Source organism: Apodemus sylvaticus, chromosome 3, assembly GCF_947179515.1.
Source record: "Apodemus sylvaticus chromosome 3, mApoSyl1.1, whole genome shotgun sequence".
NCBI lineage: Eukaryota > Metazoa > Chordata > Mammalia > Rodentia > Muridae > Apodemus > Apodemus sylvaticus.
Genome location: NC_067474.1, coordinates 129280337 through 129297439, shown reverse-complemented (window position 1 = coordinate 129297439; position 17103 = coordinate 129280337). Strand labels below are relative to the sequence as shown.

The 17103-nt window shown below is 51.2% G+C and overlaps 1 protein-coding gene across 7 annotated transcripts; it reads right to left on the bottom strand.

Moving 5' to 3' along the window:
- Nucleotides 1-776: 776 nt before the first annotated feature.
- Tal1 (TAL bHLH transcription factor 1, erythroid differentiation factor) lies at nucleotides 777-14895 on the bottom strand. Of its 7 annotated transcripts, none has more exons than XM_052177016.1 (5): nucleotides 14814-14895; nucleotides 12078-12226; nucleotides 8303-8749; nucleotides 7070-7164; nucleotides 777-4257 (listed from the first exon to the last, which is right to left on the bottom strand). In XM_052177016.1, exons 3-5 carry the CDS (start codon nucleotides 8746-8748, stop codon nucleotides 3809-3811), a joined length of 990 nt encoding a protein of 329 aa, XP_052032976.1. In that variant the 5' UTR covers nucleotide 8749; nucleotides 12078-12226; nucleotides 14814-14895; the 3' UTR covers nucleotides 777-3808. The 7 variants fall into 7 exon arrangements, with proteins under 7 accessions (XP_052032976.1, XP_052032979.1, XP_052032978.1 ...); XM_052177019.1 differs by lacking the exon at nucleotides 14814-14895 and adding an exon at nucleotides 14410-14507; XM_052177018.1 differs by lacking the exon at nucleotides 14814-14895 and adding an exon at nucleotides 14097-14382.
- Between the last annotated feature and the right edge of the window lie 2208 nt (nucleotides 14896-17103).

Here is a 17103-nt window from a genome sequence, read left to right as displayed (position 1 = left end):
CCCTTGCCAACAGATATTTGCCCAGCAAATGCTTGTTAAATGAGAAAACGGAAGGGTGCCCAGCCTACAAACTCCCAGGAGACCAAATGTCCATGTGTCCATGTGTAATGGCCTTCCCAAGACCCAGTCTCTTTCTCAAATTCCATTCATGAAACTCCCGTACCTATGGGGCAACTCACAAAGGTTTACAACTCCAGTTCCAGCGAATCTGACTCCTTCTTCTGGCCTCTGTGGGCACTGCTCCTATACACATAAAACACCTATATACATAAAATATTTTTAAATCATTAAAAAAGAAAAAAAAAAGTCCGGGTGTAAAAGACGCAGCACCCACGGAGTCATCAGAAAATCTGAAGACACAAATGGTGGGTGACAGCTGCATTTGTCTGTCCTAAGCTCTCACTGGGAGCAATGGCCCCAACCAGGGAACCTGATCTAACAAGAAGAAGAAAGCTGACCCAATACAGAGAGGGCCAGGCTGTCCAGGGCTCCAAGCACAAGGACAGGATACTGAAGCCCTGTGGAGTCTTGCAGAAGGGGGAAAAAGGACCCCCACCCCACCCCACCCCACCCTCATCCCACCCCCACCCCACCCCACCCCCACCCCCACCCCACCCCCACCCAGAGGGTTGCCTCCTTCCTCTCTACAGGCTCATTTTGAGATTAGAAGCTAGATCACTTCCTAAGAGCAGTGGAGCCAATCCCTATCCGCCTTTCCCCCTTAAGGTCCCCATGCTCAGGCTCTACGGGGCCAAGTCCAAGTACAGAGTCCAGGCCCCTTTGTAAAACTTTTATTTAGAAATCTTCCCCATATAACCTTATATATATATACACACACTATCATCACCACACTGGTATTTTTTTTGTTTTGTTTTTGTTTTTCAATAAAGAGTCACACATCCGCAGTGTTGGCCTCTAGGCTATACAAATATCAAGGTACCCGGAGTAGTTACTCCTCTTCTGCAGAAAAACACAGAGACCAACACAGTTCATCACATACAGTACGCGACGCTGACGGAAAGTGCTGGGCTTGCCCACAGACTTGGCGTGCTATGTACACAGACTGAGGCAAGCCTTTGGCAGAGGGTCATGTACCACTGGGATCCCAAGTACAGCTAGACCCACCCAAAAGGCCAAAATAGCTGTCAGCTCACTATAGTTGCTGTGCCCTTTGTTTTTGTTTCCGGAAAAGGATAAAGGTTGTACCATCTTGTCACTTGCCACCACAAATAACCATGAAATTATTCTTGAAGGGTGGGATTCTCTCTGAAGTTATGTTCATCACTGTTTTTTTTTTTAATGTTTCCTCATGCTTACATTTCCCCCTTTGTACAGATGTTGTTCTTGGGATGCTGCAGTTTCTTTAAGGGCAAGGGGGAGGCAAAGGAAGAAAGATATGGAGTGAGGAGTATGGGAACGGAATGTGTGGTCTTCCTTAGATCTTACAAAGACTAAAACCCTGGCTCTTCCTTACCCAGCCCCTTTAGAAATGTTAGCAAGCTCTCTCCTTTTCTCACTCCTGTCTCTTGTCTTAGAATCAGGGAGAAATTAAGATTAATCTTGAGAGATGAGCATCTAGATAGCTCAATGGAAAATATTTTATAATCTAAATGACACAAACATCAACTGCCCAGGCCTGAACTCTGGAGCCTCAGTACGGTCAGTACTGAGGGTAACGAAGCTTCTTTTGTGTCTGTGCTGGGTATAGAACACAGAACTCTGTGTGTGCTATTCTTCCCCTGCACTGTGCCCTCAGTGCTCCAGAGAACTCTTTACAGACCCAGTGAACTTCCAATGTCATTACTGCAGTCAGTCCACACCACTGCCTAGCGTATTTATTCCAGCGAAGCTGCAAAGCTGATATAGGGCACTGAAGCTGAGGCTTCCAACACGTGTGTGATCCCTCTCATGAAATTCACCTACAGACCCACACTTTTCATTCCCAAGTCATCATTCCATTGAGAAGCAAACACAGCCACAGGCGTAGAGCCCAGGACGGTCATACCATTTTCTTATGGGTCGGACACCTTCAACACAACGGGAAGGACCCAACCTTAATATTCATGTGACAGCAGAATGTGACATGAGAATCACAGTGCCTTAGTAGCTGACCACGTTGTCCCTATGCCTGGGGGCCCTCAGTACTTTCTAGGAAAGGGAGGAGAGTGGGGAGCAGGGAGCAGGATCCATCTCTGTCCACCTAAGTCTGTACTCAGGCCCCATCCTGGTGTGAGCAAACCATCGTGCTGAAACTCCAACAGAAAGGTGATGGGCTTGTACATTACAAGATGGGGGCTGCTGGATATTTTCTCTCTAGCTCGAAGGCAAAGCCCAGAGACTGAGAGCTGAGTGACATCACTACAATGACAGATACACAGGACTTCTGTCCATTTTGTTTCATGAGCTTGAGCTTCATTATAGGCAGGCCTAGCTTTAGGACAAATCGGTCCACCACAGGGGAGAAACAATGGGGCATTTGTCCATATTACATAAAAAAAGATTCTCCACTTTACAAAATGACTTGCAGAGCGTATGTCTTTAAAAGATGGAGAAGAAGGATTTGCTTTACAAAATTTTCATGTACAGGTTTTAGAGGGGCGCTTCACTTTGTGTTAAACCAACCTATCATGCACACACGTAGGGCCTGCAGTTGTGTGGGGGGGGGAGAGTACTTAAAGGTAAGCTGAGCAGATATGCATGCTCAGGTCTCAGCCAGGGCCTTGCCTCTGACTGGACTCCTTGCCTTCGCATCAGGCTGCATCTTGGGTGGTATCATGGCCTAGAGTTGCCACCAAGTGGTCAGGCAGAATCCCAAATAGAGTATTTACAGGATAGTTTGTACTCCATTTGGAAGTCCAGACCATCAGCCAACAGACATCTTGCAATGGAAAGCTTCCTTTAATAAGTTTCCTGGGGAAGCCTATGGGCTGCAGAGCCCCAGCACCAACATGCAATGCACCAGCACAGTGTCATTTGCTCTCCTGTACAAACGGTGATGTGCAGGAGTTGAAACCCAGTGCCCCAAACACTCCCTCTTTGCTCACCCTAATGTCACTTTCCCTTTCTGGGCCTGCACACAGCCCAACAAAGCATGCTCAAGGCTGCCAGCTTGGTCCTCACAGCCACAGGATAGGAAGGCAAGTCTCAGTGGGGAGAAAACAGAGAGCTCTGATTCCCTGGAGCAAAAAGGGCTGTTGGGTTTTCTGCCCCAGCTAGTCGAGAGCAGGTTGTCTGTTTACTGGCCATCTTTTCCAACCAGGCCCTGAAGAAGGCACCTTGAGGCTTGGACTCTCCACAGCCGCTGGCAAGCTGGATGGATCAGCACGGACCTGGGTGAAGATGGGGCTCAAGAAATGGTCAGCTCTTGGGTACCTACGTATTTGAACAGAAGCTGCCACAAAAGCCACCCCAGCCAGCTCGGGATGGGAGAAAGGCAAGGCAGAGGCCAATTGATGCCTCAGGTAACAGGTGACAACCCCAGATCTTGTCCAAAACAAGGCTCACAAACTCTAGACCAAAACCAGTGAGACTTGAGCCTCATAATTGGGGAAATCTTGGGGCTTGGGAAAGGGAGAAGACCGTGCCATCTTCAGAAAAAGTACCTACTACTGCACTCTGTTTTCCTCTTCTGTTTCCAGGTAGGAAACAGAAATGCCAGCCTAGGGTCAGTTGGGACTTCCCAAAGTTCAGACCATAAGGGAAGTTCATTTAAGTCCAATGACCTGCTTCTCATCCCACCTGCCCTGAAGTCCAGCAACCCTGGGGACTAAAGACCCCTGCCTGCTGGCCCTGGGCAGCCCCAGACGCATCACCGGGGGCCAGCCCCATCAGCGGCAGGCAGCAGGGCAGGATGGAGGCTGCGGGGAGTGTGCTTGGGTGTTGGCTCCTCTATGTAACTGTCCGGGCTGGCTGCCCCATCCAGAGAGCTGCCACAGCTGGAGTTGGGGGAAAGCACATCCTGTAGAAGGTCTTCAGGGGGTATGCCACTCCCTGCCCCACCCCCACCAGCTCCCACCACAGGTTCCTTGCCAGGCTTGGATCGCTGGGTGCCTTCCTCCTCCTGGTCATTGAGCAACTTGGCCAGGAAATTGATGTACTTCATGGCGAGGCGGAGGATCTCATTTTTGCTTAGTTTCTTGTCTGGTGGGTGGGTGGGGATCAGCTTTCGGAGCTCAGCAAACGCCCCATTCACATTCTGCTGCCGCCATCGTTCCCGGCTGTTGGTGAAGATGCGCCGGACTACTTTGGTGTGAGGACCTGAGAATAGAAGGATGTGGGTTAGAGGCAGGTAGAGACCTCCAAGGGGCTCCTCTAACTGAGAAGCTAGGGAGCTAAAACAAGGAGTACTCATCTCAGAAGTCCAGTTGACATACCATCTGTGAGATCTATATCCCACCAGCCCTAGCTTACCAACCTCACAACTCTACCTGCTTCCTCTCCATCACCTTTCATAATGACACGTATCTGAGTGCTCTGGGCCCCTCCTATGGGCTGTGCAGCTTTTAATATGTCTTTCCCTCCCCCCACCCAGACGGAGGAGGGCTCTGCCCAGGCCCCAGGCTTGTAGCTTGTTTTGTTAACTGATTGAGTTGAGATTTCTTTTAGCCGGGAATTGGGTTGGAAACAAAGTAGCAACCTCTCTCTCTCTCTCTCTCTCTCTCTCTCTCTCTCTCTCTCTCTCTGTGTGTGTGTGTGTGTGTGTGTGTGTGTGTGTTCTGTTTTGTTTTTTCAAGATAATATTTCTCTGTGTAGCCCACAGTAGCTGTGGCTGTACTGGAACTCTCTCTGTAGACCAGGCTGGCCTGGAACTCAAGAGATCTGCCTGCCACTGCCTCCTGAGAGCTGGGATTAAAGGTGTGCCTGGCTCAGGCAGGTGTTTACCCTCATGGAGTTTTCATGTTAATGGAGATGGGAGATGATGAGCAAGGAACAAACAAATGAGAAGCACAACCCAAAGCCGTGCTGGTTAGAAACGACCATGCTCAGCTAAGGCAGCTGGCAGAGACTTTTCTCAGCAGCTTCAAGTTGAAGCAAAGCCCTCCAGACACAGGAAGGGACGAAGCCTGAGTGGAGTGATGGGCATGAGAGGACATCTCATCGGTCCCTACAGTCAGAAGGGTGGAAATCCAGTTCTAGGGGTGACAGGAGCAGTCTATGTTTCTTAAGTGGCCTTTCACGATGACAAGGGGGAAAATGGAGAGAAGGGTAGAGAGCAGAAGGGCCCCTCTAGGCCCCCAAGCCCAGGAAAGAAAACAGAAAGACAACTATGCACAGTCATGGCTGGCCTCAGAAAAAGGATTCTAAGGACTGCCCTGGACCAAATAATCACTGTCACACTGATACCGATACTGAGCTGCCAGGCAGAGGGCAACACCAGTGCACTTGTGTGCAGTGCCTAATGTATGCTGAGCTATGAACCAAGCATCCAGGCATGACCTGGGATTCTCAGAGCCAGGGGAGACACAAGCACTTCCACCAGTGTTCCTGAGCCCTGGGCTGAAGTTGTACTTCCCTGCCACCACAACGCCACAGGCCTCATGACAACCTTCGGGAAATTCAATGTACAGAAGAGATAGCCCAGTCTGAGGCTCCTGCTTACCCTCTTTTAGTAAGCTCTGGGTCCAGGGCTCAGATTGGAAACTTGGGAAGGGGTAAAAGGGGAGGAAAGAAAAGGCAGGCTAAGAGGCCGTCCGAGTCCACTGGCCAGTGTATGACTCGGTCTGGGACTTACATGACTGTGAGTTTTGAAGATCCCTTTTTCTCACTGTCACTTTTCCTCACTTTGTGCCTCTACCCACACTCCTTGTGTCATCCCTTGCCCTCCCTGCAGTTTCCCTGAAGCTGTGAAAGGGTAAAATCCGGACTGGAGAAAGCATCACAAATCTACTTGGCAGACTTACACTGGGCTGCTGTATAGAAAGCAAGTTGGTGTCCCCAGACCTCTAAAGAGGGGGTCTTTCAACAGTGACATGGGAGGACCAGCCTTTTACATCATGGCTAGAGGGAAGGGAGGACTTCAGAACTCATTCCAAAACGTAAAACCTATAATCATGGTCTATTATAATAATGATGGCTGTTAGCAACGTTGGTGCTGGGAGTCAAGCTGTGGATGAGACAGAACTCCTGTGTGGAGATCTCAGTGTTGCGTGGACACAGCTTTATTGTTCCCTGACAGCTTTCTGACAGGCAGCGGATGAGGAGTGAGTGAGAGGTGCCTACTGCAGAACTGCTCTACCAGGAGCTGGAGAAGCGGCTCTGATGCAGAAGCACCCACCACCCTTCCTCTTGACTGTGTCTGTGCTCTGAGTTGTTGTGGTTCCTGGTGTCTCTTCTGTATTGTCAGAGCCACCCCCTTCCTCTCTAGAATCTTCTCTAGAAGCTCAAGTTCCACACACACATTCTCGATAGGCTCCCAGCTCTTTACACACTTCGACACACTTCCTACTAGGGCCCCAGACAGACAGCAGCACTGAGAATCCCCACCTATGGCCAGAGTCCCTCAGCCTGCAGAGACCACCCTCCTGCTCAGATAGCATCAAGTTAACTTTGGCAGTAGGTGGGGCTCTAAATTTCTACTTATCCAAGCCAAAGAATAGCCAAAGAGTACTGAGATCCCCTGAATATATATTCATTCTGTGACACTATAAGCCACCTCTTGGTCTCAGCCCAGACTGTGGAAGAGGGACAGAGGGATTTCATAATAGAGAGCCCTGGGAGAAAGAAAAAACATTAATAGGCACAAGTACAGTCAGAAATTCCAAAGTGGATTCAAGATGCAGTTGAGGGACTTTCTGTGAGTCAGCCATTGGCGTTGGGGACCTGAAGTGTTTCCACCCTTCCTGGATCTTTGACAAAGTGCAGGGATCAAGCCTTGAGTGAGAACTACATGTGGCTGACTCTAGAGGGATGGCTTAAATGCCAGTCCTAATTCAGTTCCAGCATGAAGCGTTCTGGCAGTTTGGGGTTCCAAACTGTCATTTTCAACTCTGAGATCCCCACACTGCCTCTGCGTCTCTGCACTATCCACTGCAGATGGCTCAAACCAGGCAAGGGATGGGTGCAGCCTCACCATCAGTAATCTCCATCTCATATGGGGAGGGCCTCCTCTTCACCCGGTTGTTGTTGGTGAACATGGGGAAGGCATCCGGTTCCCCGAAGAACCCACTGTGGAAAGAGAAGGAAGATCACAATGAGGTAAGGCCTCCCTGCTCCCCCTCACTTAACATGCAGATTGAATTGAGTATGCATGCATTCACAGAATCGAATCGAAGAGGGTGAACATATGGAACAAAACATAAATGTGGGGGGCAGGGCGGTGTATTCCTGTGCTCAAGTATACACACACACACACACACACACACAGAGAGAGAGAGAGAGAGAGAGAGAGAGAGAGAGAGAGAGAGAGAGAGAGAATCATTCAATCATGGTAGACCTTTGCTCAGGCCAACAGGTGAAGGCAGTGATATCAGGCAACTCCCACACCACAAAGGGTCTCACAGTGTCCCCCCTCCCACAGACCTCACCCACCATCACTCTCTGATCTCAGATCGGCCCCCCTCTCCACTACTCACCAACCCTTGACAGCCTCCCTACTGCTCTACCGTCCTGCATTGTCCTATATAATTCTTTCCTACCGCCTGTCCGACATTCTGCCAGCCTCTCAGCTTCCCTCACTACAGGGCCCAGCAAGGAGACCGACGTTCTCATACCAATTATACCTGCCTGGTCCCCACGACGGCAGGTAAGAAGCAAAAGGACTAGGAGCGGACCACAGTGTTGCCCACCACTCACGGCATCCTAGCAGAGGTTGAGAAGAGCTGCCCTCAGCAACCGCCTTAGATCCTTCTCTCCAGCCTGTCCACCCACCGCGGCAGCTTCCAGAGGAATTCACCCTTTGTGGCGAACCTCACCTCTGCCGCAGAGGGCCATTCAGACACCCTACGCTTCTCTCTCTCTCTCTCTCTCTCTCTCTCTCTCTCTCTCTCTCTCTCTCTCACACACACACACACACACACACACACACACACACGGGCACACACACACACGGGCACACACACACACACACACACACACACACACGGGCCCGCATCGTCAAAACCGCAGGCGACCACCACCGGTTTCTACACAACTATGTCCCCTAAGTACCACGGGTCCTTCCTGACTGTCTCATAGGGGACCCCTTTTCCACTAGCAGAAGGGTGGGGGGGGGCGGACTCTGGTCTCTAGGCTCTTTCGGTCCTGGAGTCTTAAGCCATCGCCCCTCCTCTCGAACCAGAACGCAGCAGGGGACCGGGATGCTCACCTGCCTAGTGAGGCGAGCGGCTGGCTAAGGCTGTAGAGCAGCGCTCGGCCGGGGCCGGCGGGGGCTGCCAGCGCGGGCGGGCTCAGCTGCACCATGCGGCCGTCTCCAGGCAGCTCTGCAGGAGCCGAGGCGGGCGCGGGCGCCGGGGCGGGTCCGGGAGGTCTGCACAGCTCGGTGGTGGGCACCCGATGGCGAGCTTCGGCTGCTACTGCGTCGCGGCCCTTTAAGTCCCTCGCGGCACCGCCCCCACCGGCAGGGCCGCCCCCCGTGCCGCTGCGCACGCCTAGCTCGATGACTGGGGGCTCAGCCGGGGCTGCGCGGCTCGTCTCCTTGGCGACGCCGTTGAGCAGGACTAGGTGCGGGGGGGCCATGCGGGCCTCGGCCGCGTCCTGTCCCTCTAGTTGCGGGTCACTGCGTGCCGCCTCGCTCGGCGGCCGCTCCGTCATCCTGTAACAATGTAAGGGGCAGAGAGGAGATCACGCACTGAAACCCGAAAAGCGGACAAACTCAGAGCCACGTGGACGCACACCCCAACCCTGCTGGAGTGAAGGGCCCGCGGGGTCTGGGACTGGAACAATGTGGGGGTGTCTCTAGATAGGGAGAAAAGTGTAGGCCAAGCCCGGGAGGCACAGTGTCCAAGGATAGGAATAGAGCTGGAGAAAGATGGCAGAAACACTGGAAGAAAAGGAATCAGCCAGCGAAACAAAAATCGACGGGAAAAAGGAGGAAGGAAATGCACAGAGAAGAGAAAGAAAGATCACCCAGTCCCTCCTTCTTAGGCCACAGGGGAAGGGGAGGGAACAAATCCCCCAGCAAGCGTGTCCTTCCCGCCCCCCTTTTGGTTTTGGCGGGGAATTTGTCCAGTGCTATAGGAACCTCATGTGCCGCAAATATACACCCAGAAACACTATGGTGGTGAAGTAGGGTATGGAAGCTGCAAGAACTTGCACTATTCAGCTACAGATATCAGAAATATTTCATAGGAACCAGTCACTTTCTGCCAGGATTCTCCCGCAAGAGGAAAGTTGCCTACACTAAGCCGTTGTATTCTGCATTCTTTCCTCCTATCATGAGGAATGAGGCTGGCTCTGGCTACCCTTAGCATTCCACTGCATTCTGCTTGGGAAGCCTGACTAAGACACTGCAAAGTACTCCTGAAGTCACTAGAATCTGGGCTCCCCTCCTGATGGAGAAAATATAAAGATGGCCCTTCCTAGAATTATTCCAATGTAGTGTCCCTTCTCCCCCCACCCCATACACCTTGGTATTCTCAATACATGGAACTCGGATCTCGATGTTTTTGTTTTAAGATTTATTTATTTTATATATGAGTACACTGTTGCTGTCTTCAGAAACACTAGAAGAGGTCATCAGATCCCATTACAGATGATTATGAGCCACCATGTTACTTGGAATTGAACTCAGGACCTCTGGAAGTACAGTCAGTGCTCTTCACCACTGAGTCATCTCTCCAGCCCCGGATCTCACTGTTTTACGGTCTCACATAGACCCTGGAGCCCAGAAAAATTCCTAGGCTCCAACCATACTCCCCTGATGAGCACAGTCACTCTATTTCCCACCAGTTTGAGAGTTCTTACATCACTTCGCTTCATTCAGGTCGCACCTGACCCAGCAACAGGCCAGACACACAATCTATAAGACTCCAAAGTTGGATTGTACTTGTGAGTTGTTTTAGTTTTAAAAATAAAAATACAATGAACTCACCATCTGTGGTGGCACATTATAACTACAGCCCTGAGAAGGGAGTTGAAGAATTCCTAATTTGAAGTTAGCCTAGGCTACACCCGATCCTATCTCCTCAATATATACATTTGTGTATGTATGTGCACACACACACATATAACCACCTTAATAGGCTTTATAAATCAGATTTCTGCTCCCAGGATAAGATAATTGAGTTATTTTGTTGTGTTTTAATTTTTATTACATATATCATTTATTTATTTGTATATGAGGGCACACATGCCACAGTCACCAACTTAGAACTTAGAGGACAATTTTCAGGAAGTAGTGATTTCCTTTCACCTGAGTCTTGGGGGTCAAACTAAAGCTGTCAGGATTGACAGCAACAGCCCAACCCACCAAGTCAATTCACTGGCCTGAACTGGGGTGTTTTAAAACAGAAAATAAATATAAAAATATCCAAGTCAGTTCCAAACAGGAGACCACATAATTACTGACACGGAGCACACACAGAGCTCCCTTTGGCCACTGCATTGCTCTGGACCAGAGTTATCCGGGGAAAGTGACTCCCTCCTCTTAAGAAAAGGAAATTGGACCTTCTTCAGCCTTCTCCAAAACTCAGGTGTATAGCCAGACACAAAATGGAGATCAAGGACTGCAATTCAGGCGACACTAGTTGTTCTGTGTTAGCCCAGTCAGGAAGCAACAAATCTCCCAACACTTGTTACACACAAGCTGCAAAGCCAACATGGGTCTGTGATGCTTCACTGAAATTGAACTCACAATTTGAGTGGAGACAAAAAGTCTACATATGGAGAATACCTCAGCCACCGGAAATGAACCAGTAGGATAGTAGCCATCCTCACTTCCCTCCGTGCTAGGGAAGTGCACCAGAAAGAAACCAGCTCCTGGTGAAATATACAAGCCTGAGATGCTGTCCCCCTACCTTGAGGCCACCACCATCTGTGTGCTCTCAATGACCAGTGCTTTAGCCCCAGCTTCTAAAGGACAAACATACACTACAGTAACTGAGTCCCAGCATCCCTCTGACTCCCTGATTAATTCTGCAGCAATGACGGAAGCAGGATCCCAATGGCCAAAGAGGACACATATTCCTGATGAGTTGACCCTCCAGATGCTATAAATATTCAAGGCTTCCAGTGGAATTCTCCCTGCTCAGTTCCTGAACCTCAGATAAACCTCCTAAGACCAGGATCACCCCCAGCAGCCCAGGGGTTAACACTAACGGCTTTTATGCAATTGTTTTTATTAAGGGAGAATGGGAAAGGGAGGGGCTCAGGCTAGGCTGGAGCGCTCCCTCGACCATCCCAGCTCTTTGTGCTTCAGAGACCTAGGTTGCAGCTTCAACCTCATCTTCACCCTCCAGTCGCCCCAACGCCAGCAGGTGACAATATTCGCCTGAACAAGGGGACCAGAACGCTCCTTTCCGGGCGGGCGGCACTGCATCTTCTCCAGCAACTCTTAATGCCCCAAATCATAGCTCGGAGATTGTTTTTTAAAATCTACTTATTTTTAAAAGAAATAGCGTTGGCCTTAGACTTGGCTGGCCTCCCATCCTCCACACTCATATGCGCAAGACATAGCGGAGAAACACAAAGCCTGCGCCAAAACCTAAGGCGCCAGTGAGCAGTGCACTCTCACCGGAGTGGAGATGCGGTCCAGCACAGCCTCTTAGGCCTTAGGCCTTAGTGGGGTGGCCTTGGCTCCAAGCACAGCCCGCGCCACCCGGATATAGCCACGATAAAGTTACCGGCCTTGTGAAATGTGCTCGGAACCGGGGCCATGGGAGCGGCCTGGAGGACATAATCCAACCAGCTGGTTTTATCCAAGGCCGGAAAAAGGAAAGGGCCCTGTTGGAGGCCTGAGGTAGCTTAGCGGCAGTCAGATGGCGGGTTCTTAGCCTAGGTTGGTTCTCCCACCCCCACCCCTGACAATCTTCTCAGTTCTGAGCCTCCCCCACCCTAGTCCACAACCCAGAATACTGTTGTTTCCACAGACATTGCCCTCTCCCACACTCACCCCCTCCCCAAGACGCCCGGCCGCAACTAACCTGGGGCATATTTAGAGAGACCGACTCAGCTGGCTAGGACCTCCACTCCTCCTCTGGAGAGGGGTCGAGGTAGGACCCCGGAGCTCTGTGTTCCCGGCTCTCGCTGAGAGACCAGCAGTTACTTAGCTTGCCTTGAGGTCCTGCGCGGTCTGCCGCGCCCAAAGCGAGTTTCCAGGAAAGATGGGGGTGGAGAGAAAGAGGGAGGGCGAGAGACAAAATGGGGGGTCAATAATTGGGAATTACCTCGTGTGCCCCGCCATCCCAAAGAATAGCAAACGGCTTTCCGCCTCCAACTTGCAGGTGTTTGGAGCCCCCCTCCCCCAGACACATCCCGAATTAAAAAAAAAAAATGAGCCCTACACCTGACCAATCAGGAATAACAACAACAGCCTCTCCCGGCAGGCTGCCCAGAACATATTCGAACCCTCTAACGGATCTGCTTAATTCAGTATGGCCGAATTTGTTTTCTAAGCATGGACGTCTCTATGCGGATTGCCTGAGTCCTGGCTCCCGTTGCCGCCAAAGCACGAAGATGTAATTCCCTATTTGATGCGGGTGGAGAGGGCGGGATGGGACTAAACAAGAGTCTTCAGGACCCAGTTGCTGGGTCAGAACCTGGGAGCCCTAGCCCCACTCTCTTCGTGGCCCCCGTCTATCAAGTTCCTGCCCAGAACGAAGGCAGAACCCGCTTCTAAAGGTCCTGTTTCCCTGCAGGGATGAAAGGGAGAGGGCTCTGTTTTAGCTGGGTCCCTTGTTTTCTTTCTAATGGATGAAGAGACATAAAGGAAGGAATTTCTACACCTTTTCCCCCACCTCTTTTGCAAAAAGAGTTTTCGATTTTTCCGGGTTTTGACTGGCAGAAGGTGAGAATATCTCTTATACTGTTTGAAGCGATAAACAAAACAAAGGGAGGACTGGTCGTCAAACCCGACGCCGCTTCCGAGAGAGGCAGCTGGATTCCTTTGCTTTTATGTTTCGCCTCCGCCTTTTTTTTTTTTTTTTAATTGTTTTGCCTGAGATGTCCACCATCCACAGGCACATCGAAGTCTTGGGTTAATTGTGAAGGCTTCCTTCTCTCTGCTGCGGCTTTGGCGGAAGCTCAGAACTGCCACCTCCCTCGGCTTCAATTCAGTGCGAGAGGTTTTCTTTTTCCTTTCTAATCCAGAGAAAAGCGGAGGAGAGACGCGGGGAATACACTCGTTCCCTGTGTTACTTGAGGTTAATGTTTGTTTTATGGAGTGAATCTCTAGTCTGACTACCTCTTCATTTTCTTTCCCTACCCCAAACCTGGGAGGGGCCTAACACAGGACCGCTTTGTTCTCCCTCCAAAGAAGCTAAAGGGTCGAGCTGGTGAGCTTTTTGTTCGATTGTTTTAATTAGAAGCGGATTTTAATGGTGATGGTGATGATGACGAAGGTATTAACAATCTCAGTAAAAGGGGAAAGTGCGACGCTTTCTTGTCCAGCTAAGGTGGCCCTGAAGCGGTCCTTCCAAAGTAAGAGGACTCCTAGGGCAGCTAACCCCGGTAGGGGGTCTGACCCGACCGGGATGGGGGAGCGACTGAGAAAATGTCGCTCCGAACGATCCCGAGGACTCCCCACCCCTGGCACCAGACCTGGAAAGTGTGCCCATTGTCCTTCCCGGCCTCTTTCCCAACCGCCGCGGACGCACCCGCGAAACTAACCAGAAATAGGCGAAACCCAGGCGCAGCGCGAATCCAGGCCCGGCGTTGCGGGCGGGAAGACGCTGGCCTCAGCGAGCGCGGCTCATCTTCCAGATTAGAAGATCCCCCACGTACACACCAGGGGACCCCGCAACACCAAGGCACAGACAGCCTCCGGACAGAGCTGCCGCCCACTGGGCTCTGTCCGCCCATCCGAGCCAACACTGGCTCCCGAATACATCATAATTTGGAATAAAATGTGAAATCCCGCTCCCCGCCCCCATGCCGACGCCCCCACCAGCGCTGCGATCGCTCGCCCTCCCCCCACTCCCGCCCCCAGCGATTTGCAAACGCACCTCTAAAGGACACAGGCACACAGGCATAGGACTCTTGGTGGACAGGACCACACATGGTCCAGCCCCAGAGGAGGAAAGCAGATGAACACAAGCCAGCTCTGTCCCACAAGCCGACGTAGGCAGACCGGCATACTGTCCAACATGACACAGCGACATCAGTCACACGCAAACGCTCACAGACACACAACCTCACAGGGTGGGGATCACACCCGCCCGGCATAACGAAGACAGCCTAACACTTTGTCCAAGGCCACACACTGCGACACGCGGGGCCGACCTTGTGGGAAAAAAAGAAACGGGGCAATTTACATACAACGAAGAAAACGCAGAGGGGTCGGAATCTCCACACCCAGACAGCGCAGGGTTTCACACTCCCGCACACGACCTATCGCCAAAAGCCCACGCAGGGGGTAGGCACCGCAGCCTGCCGCTCACGCAAGCACTCTCAACCTGGCCGCCCGCACACACCACCCAGAAGCAATGGAAGCCGCCAGCTCCTTGCGCTTCTCTGTCTATTGCGCAAGGGGAAAAGGGGAAGGAAGGAAGAGAGTCTCCCCGGCGGGAGGGGCAGCGGAGGGGCGTCGTGGAAAGTGCCCCCCGGGAAGAGACCGGGGAGAGGGAGCGGGGCTGTAGTGCGCAGGAGGAAGGACGGAGGAAACGGACGGGCAATTCCACGGGAGGCGGCTGTCTCCCTGGGAAGAAGGCTGGGATGCTCACGTTTTGCGCCCTGGGGGCGCGCGTGGCCATGTTGGGCAGCCCCCGCCCGCGCCTCGCCGCGCGCTCTAATCCCGCTCCCGCCCGCGGCCTCGTTAGCACCGGCCGTGTGCGCCGCCGAGATAAGGCGCCGCCGCGGGCCCGCCCGCCCCCGATAAGCGCCTTGGCCATTATGGGCCAAATGATTCATTTTAATTTGGCAATTTCTCCGGAGGGAGCGGGGACGGGTTGCGGCGCTGGGCTGGCCCAGGAATGCGCAAAGGAGAGGGCAGAGCGCGTATGCTGGGACCCGGTGGGTCCCGCCCGTTCCCCACCCCTGGCCTCTCGGGATCCCCGCTCCCTACAAACAACCCCTCTCGGTCTCCGCCTTCCAGATGCTCCTTCAGCGGCTTTGGCCGTCGTCTAGTCTCTTAAGACTGGCCGCGTCTCCGGAACCATTCCCAACCCTTCCTTCTTCATTCTTTCTCCAGTCTTCTCCAAAGCCAGAGTGTCTGTTTCTCTTATTCCCATATCGCCAACACCCAGCTCCTCGCTGACCCTCATCAGCTTCGGCCCCTGACCGCTCTAAAACTGGAATTGCTTAAAGATTAGGAGCCCTATGGGGGAACAGAGCAGATGCCAATGGAGAGATGAAAATGTTCCTTCAGCTTGGTTTCTGGATGAAAGCAGAACCTTCGGAACACCGCCCCCCCCCATCCCCGAACCCCCTTGTTCCTTAACGCACTCTTTAATCTTGGCACTGAAACATTGTTTCTATGCACTCTACAGTTTGGTTTTTATTAAACATCCCTAAGGACTGGAGATACACCCGAGTTTGAGGGCTTGCCTATCCACTGCAAGGCCAAGGATGCAATTTTCAGCAGTGCAAAAATAAAAAATAACCGTGTATAAATTAGCAAAATCTAAATTGCCTCTTTTCTTTCTCATTTTGGTTTTTGTTTTGTTTTGTTTCCGAAATAGGGGTTTGCCTGTGTAGCCTTGGCTGTCCTGGAACTCTTTCTGTAGACCAGGCTATCTTCGAACCTGTCTCTGCCTCTGGAGTGCTGGGATTAAAGGCATGCGCCACCACACCCTGGTGCTTTTATTTTTTTAATTACCATGCAGTTGGATATCCAGCACCTTTGAATACTAGTGTGCTTTAGTGATAGTCCTCCCCCTTCGGCCGACTTTCCCTCATTGGTACTTTTATTATTCCTAATTTACAGGTGAGAAAACTGAATGGGGGGAATGGATGGCAGGGCTGTGTCAAAGTAACTCAGTGTCAAATTACTAGTGAGGAACAGAAGCCTGATTTGAAAGAAGTTTGGCATTGAAGCTCATAGGCACCGCTCATTGTAGGAACCCAGTGGGCTAAAGAGTATCTGGATTTTTCTTTTTGTGATGGTGGAAACTGGCTGCTGTAATCCTATCCCCCAGAAGATAAGGGCAAACATATTAAAATTCTTGGCCAGTTTGGGCTACATAAGTGAGACCATGTCTCAAAAAATAAAAACCAAGAGTAATGCTGTTTGTGGTGTGTCTGGGGGCAGAGAGAGGTAGACACCCAGAGTTCAAGGACAGCCTGCTTCACAATATAGAGCCCCAGAGCAGCCACCATAGTGAGACCCTGCCCTGAAGCAGAAGAGAAGGGAAAAGATAGTAAGAGGCAGCTAAGGAGAACCAGAGTGAAGCTATCTTCTGGTCCAAACAGGACCAATGCACTGATAACTCACAGCAGTGGTTGCCTGCTCAGGGTCAAGCCAGTCAAGATTCTAGCCAGGAGAGGTGAGGGAGGCTCATGAGCCTCCACTACTAACTGAAGAGCTATTGGCAGTTGAACACTTCTTGAGAAGGGGAATCATTTTTTTAGGGTGTGGCTCCTGGTTTTGCCTGTATTCGTGTCTATGTACTGTGTCCAGAGACTAAAAGGAGGCAAATACATTAGCTCCCCTGGAACAGGAGTACACTGGAAATCAAATCCAGGTCCTCTAGAAGAGCAGCCAAAGCTCTTGACCACTGAGCCATCTCTCTAGCCTCTCAGTGTGGATTAAAAAATAATAATAATAAAGACACTAGGATGGGAAGAGATGAGGAGTTTTGGGAAGTGAATATGATAAATGCATAAAATGCATTTTATAAAATTCTCAAAGAATAAATGTACACGCCTTTAACCCCAGCTCTCATTGAGGCAGGTAGGCAGATCTCTGTGAGTTCGAGGCCAGCCTAATCTACATATGGAGTTTCATGACAGCCAAGACTACACAGAGAAACCCTTTCTCAAAAACCCTAAATAAATAATAATAATTTTAAATTA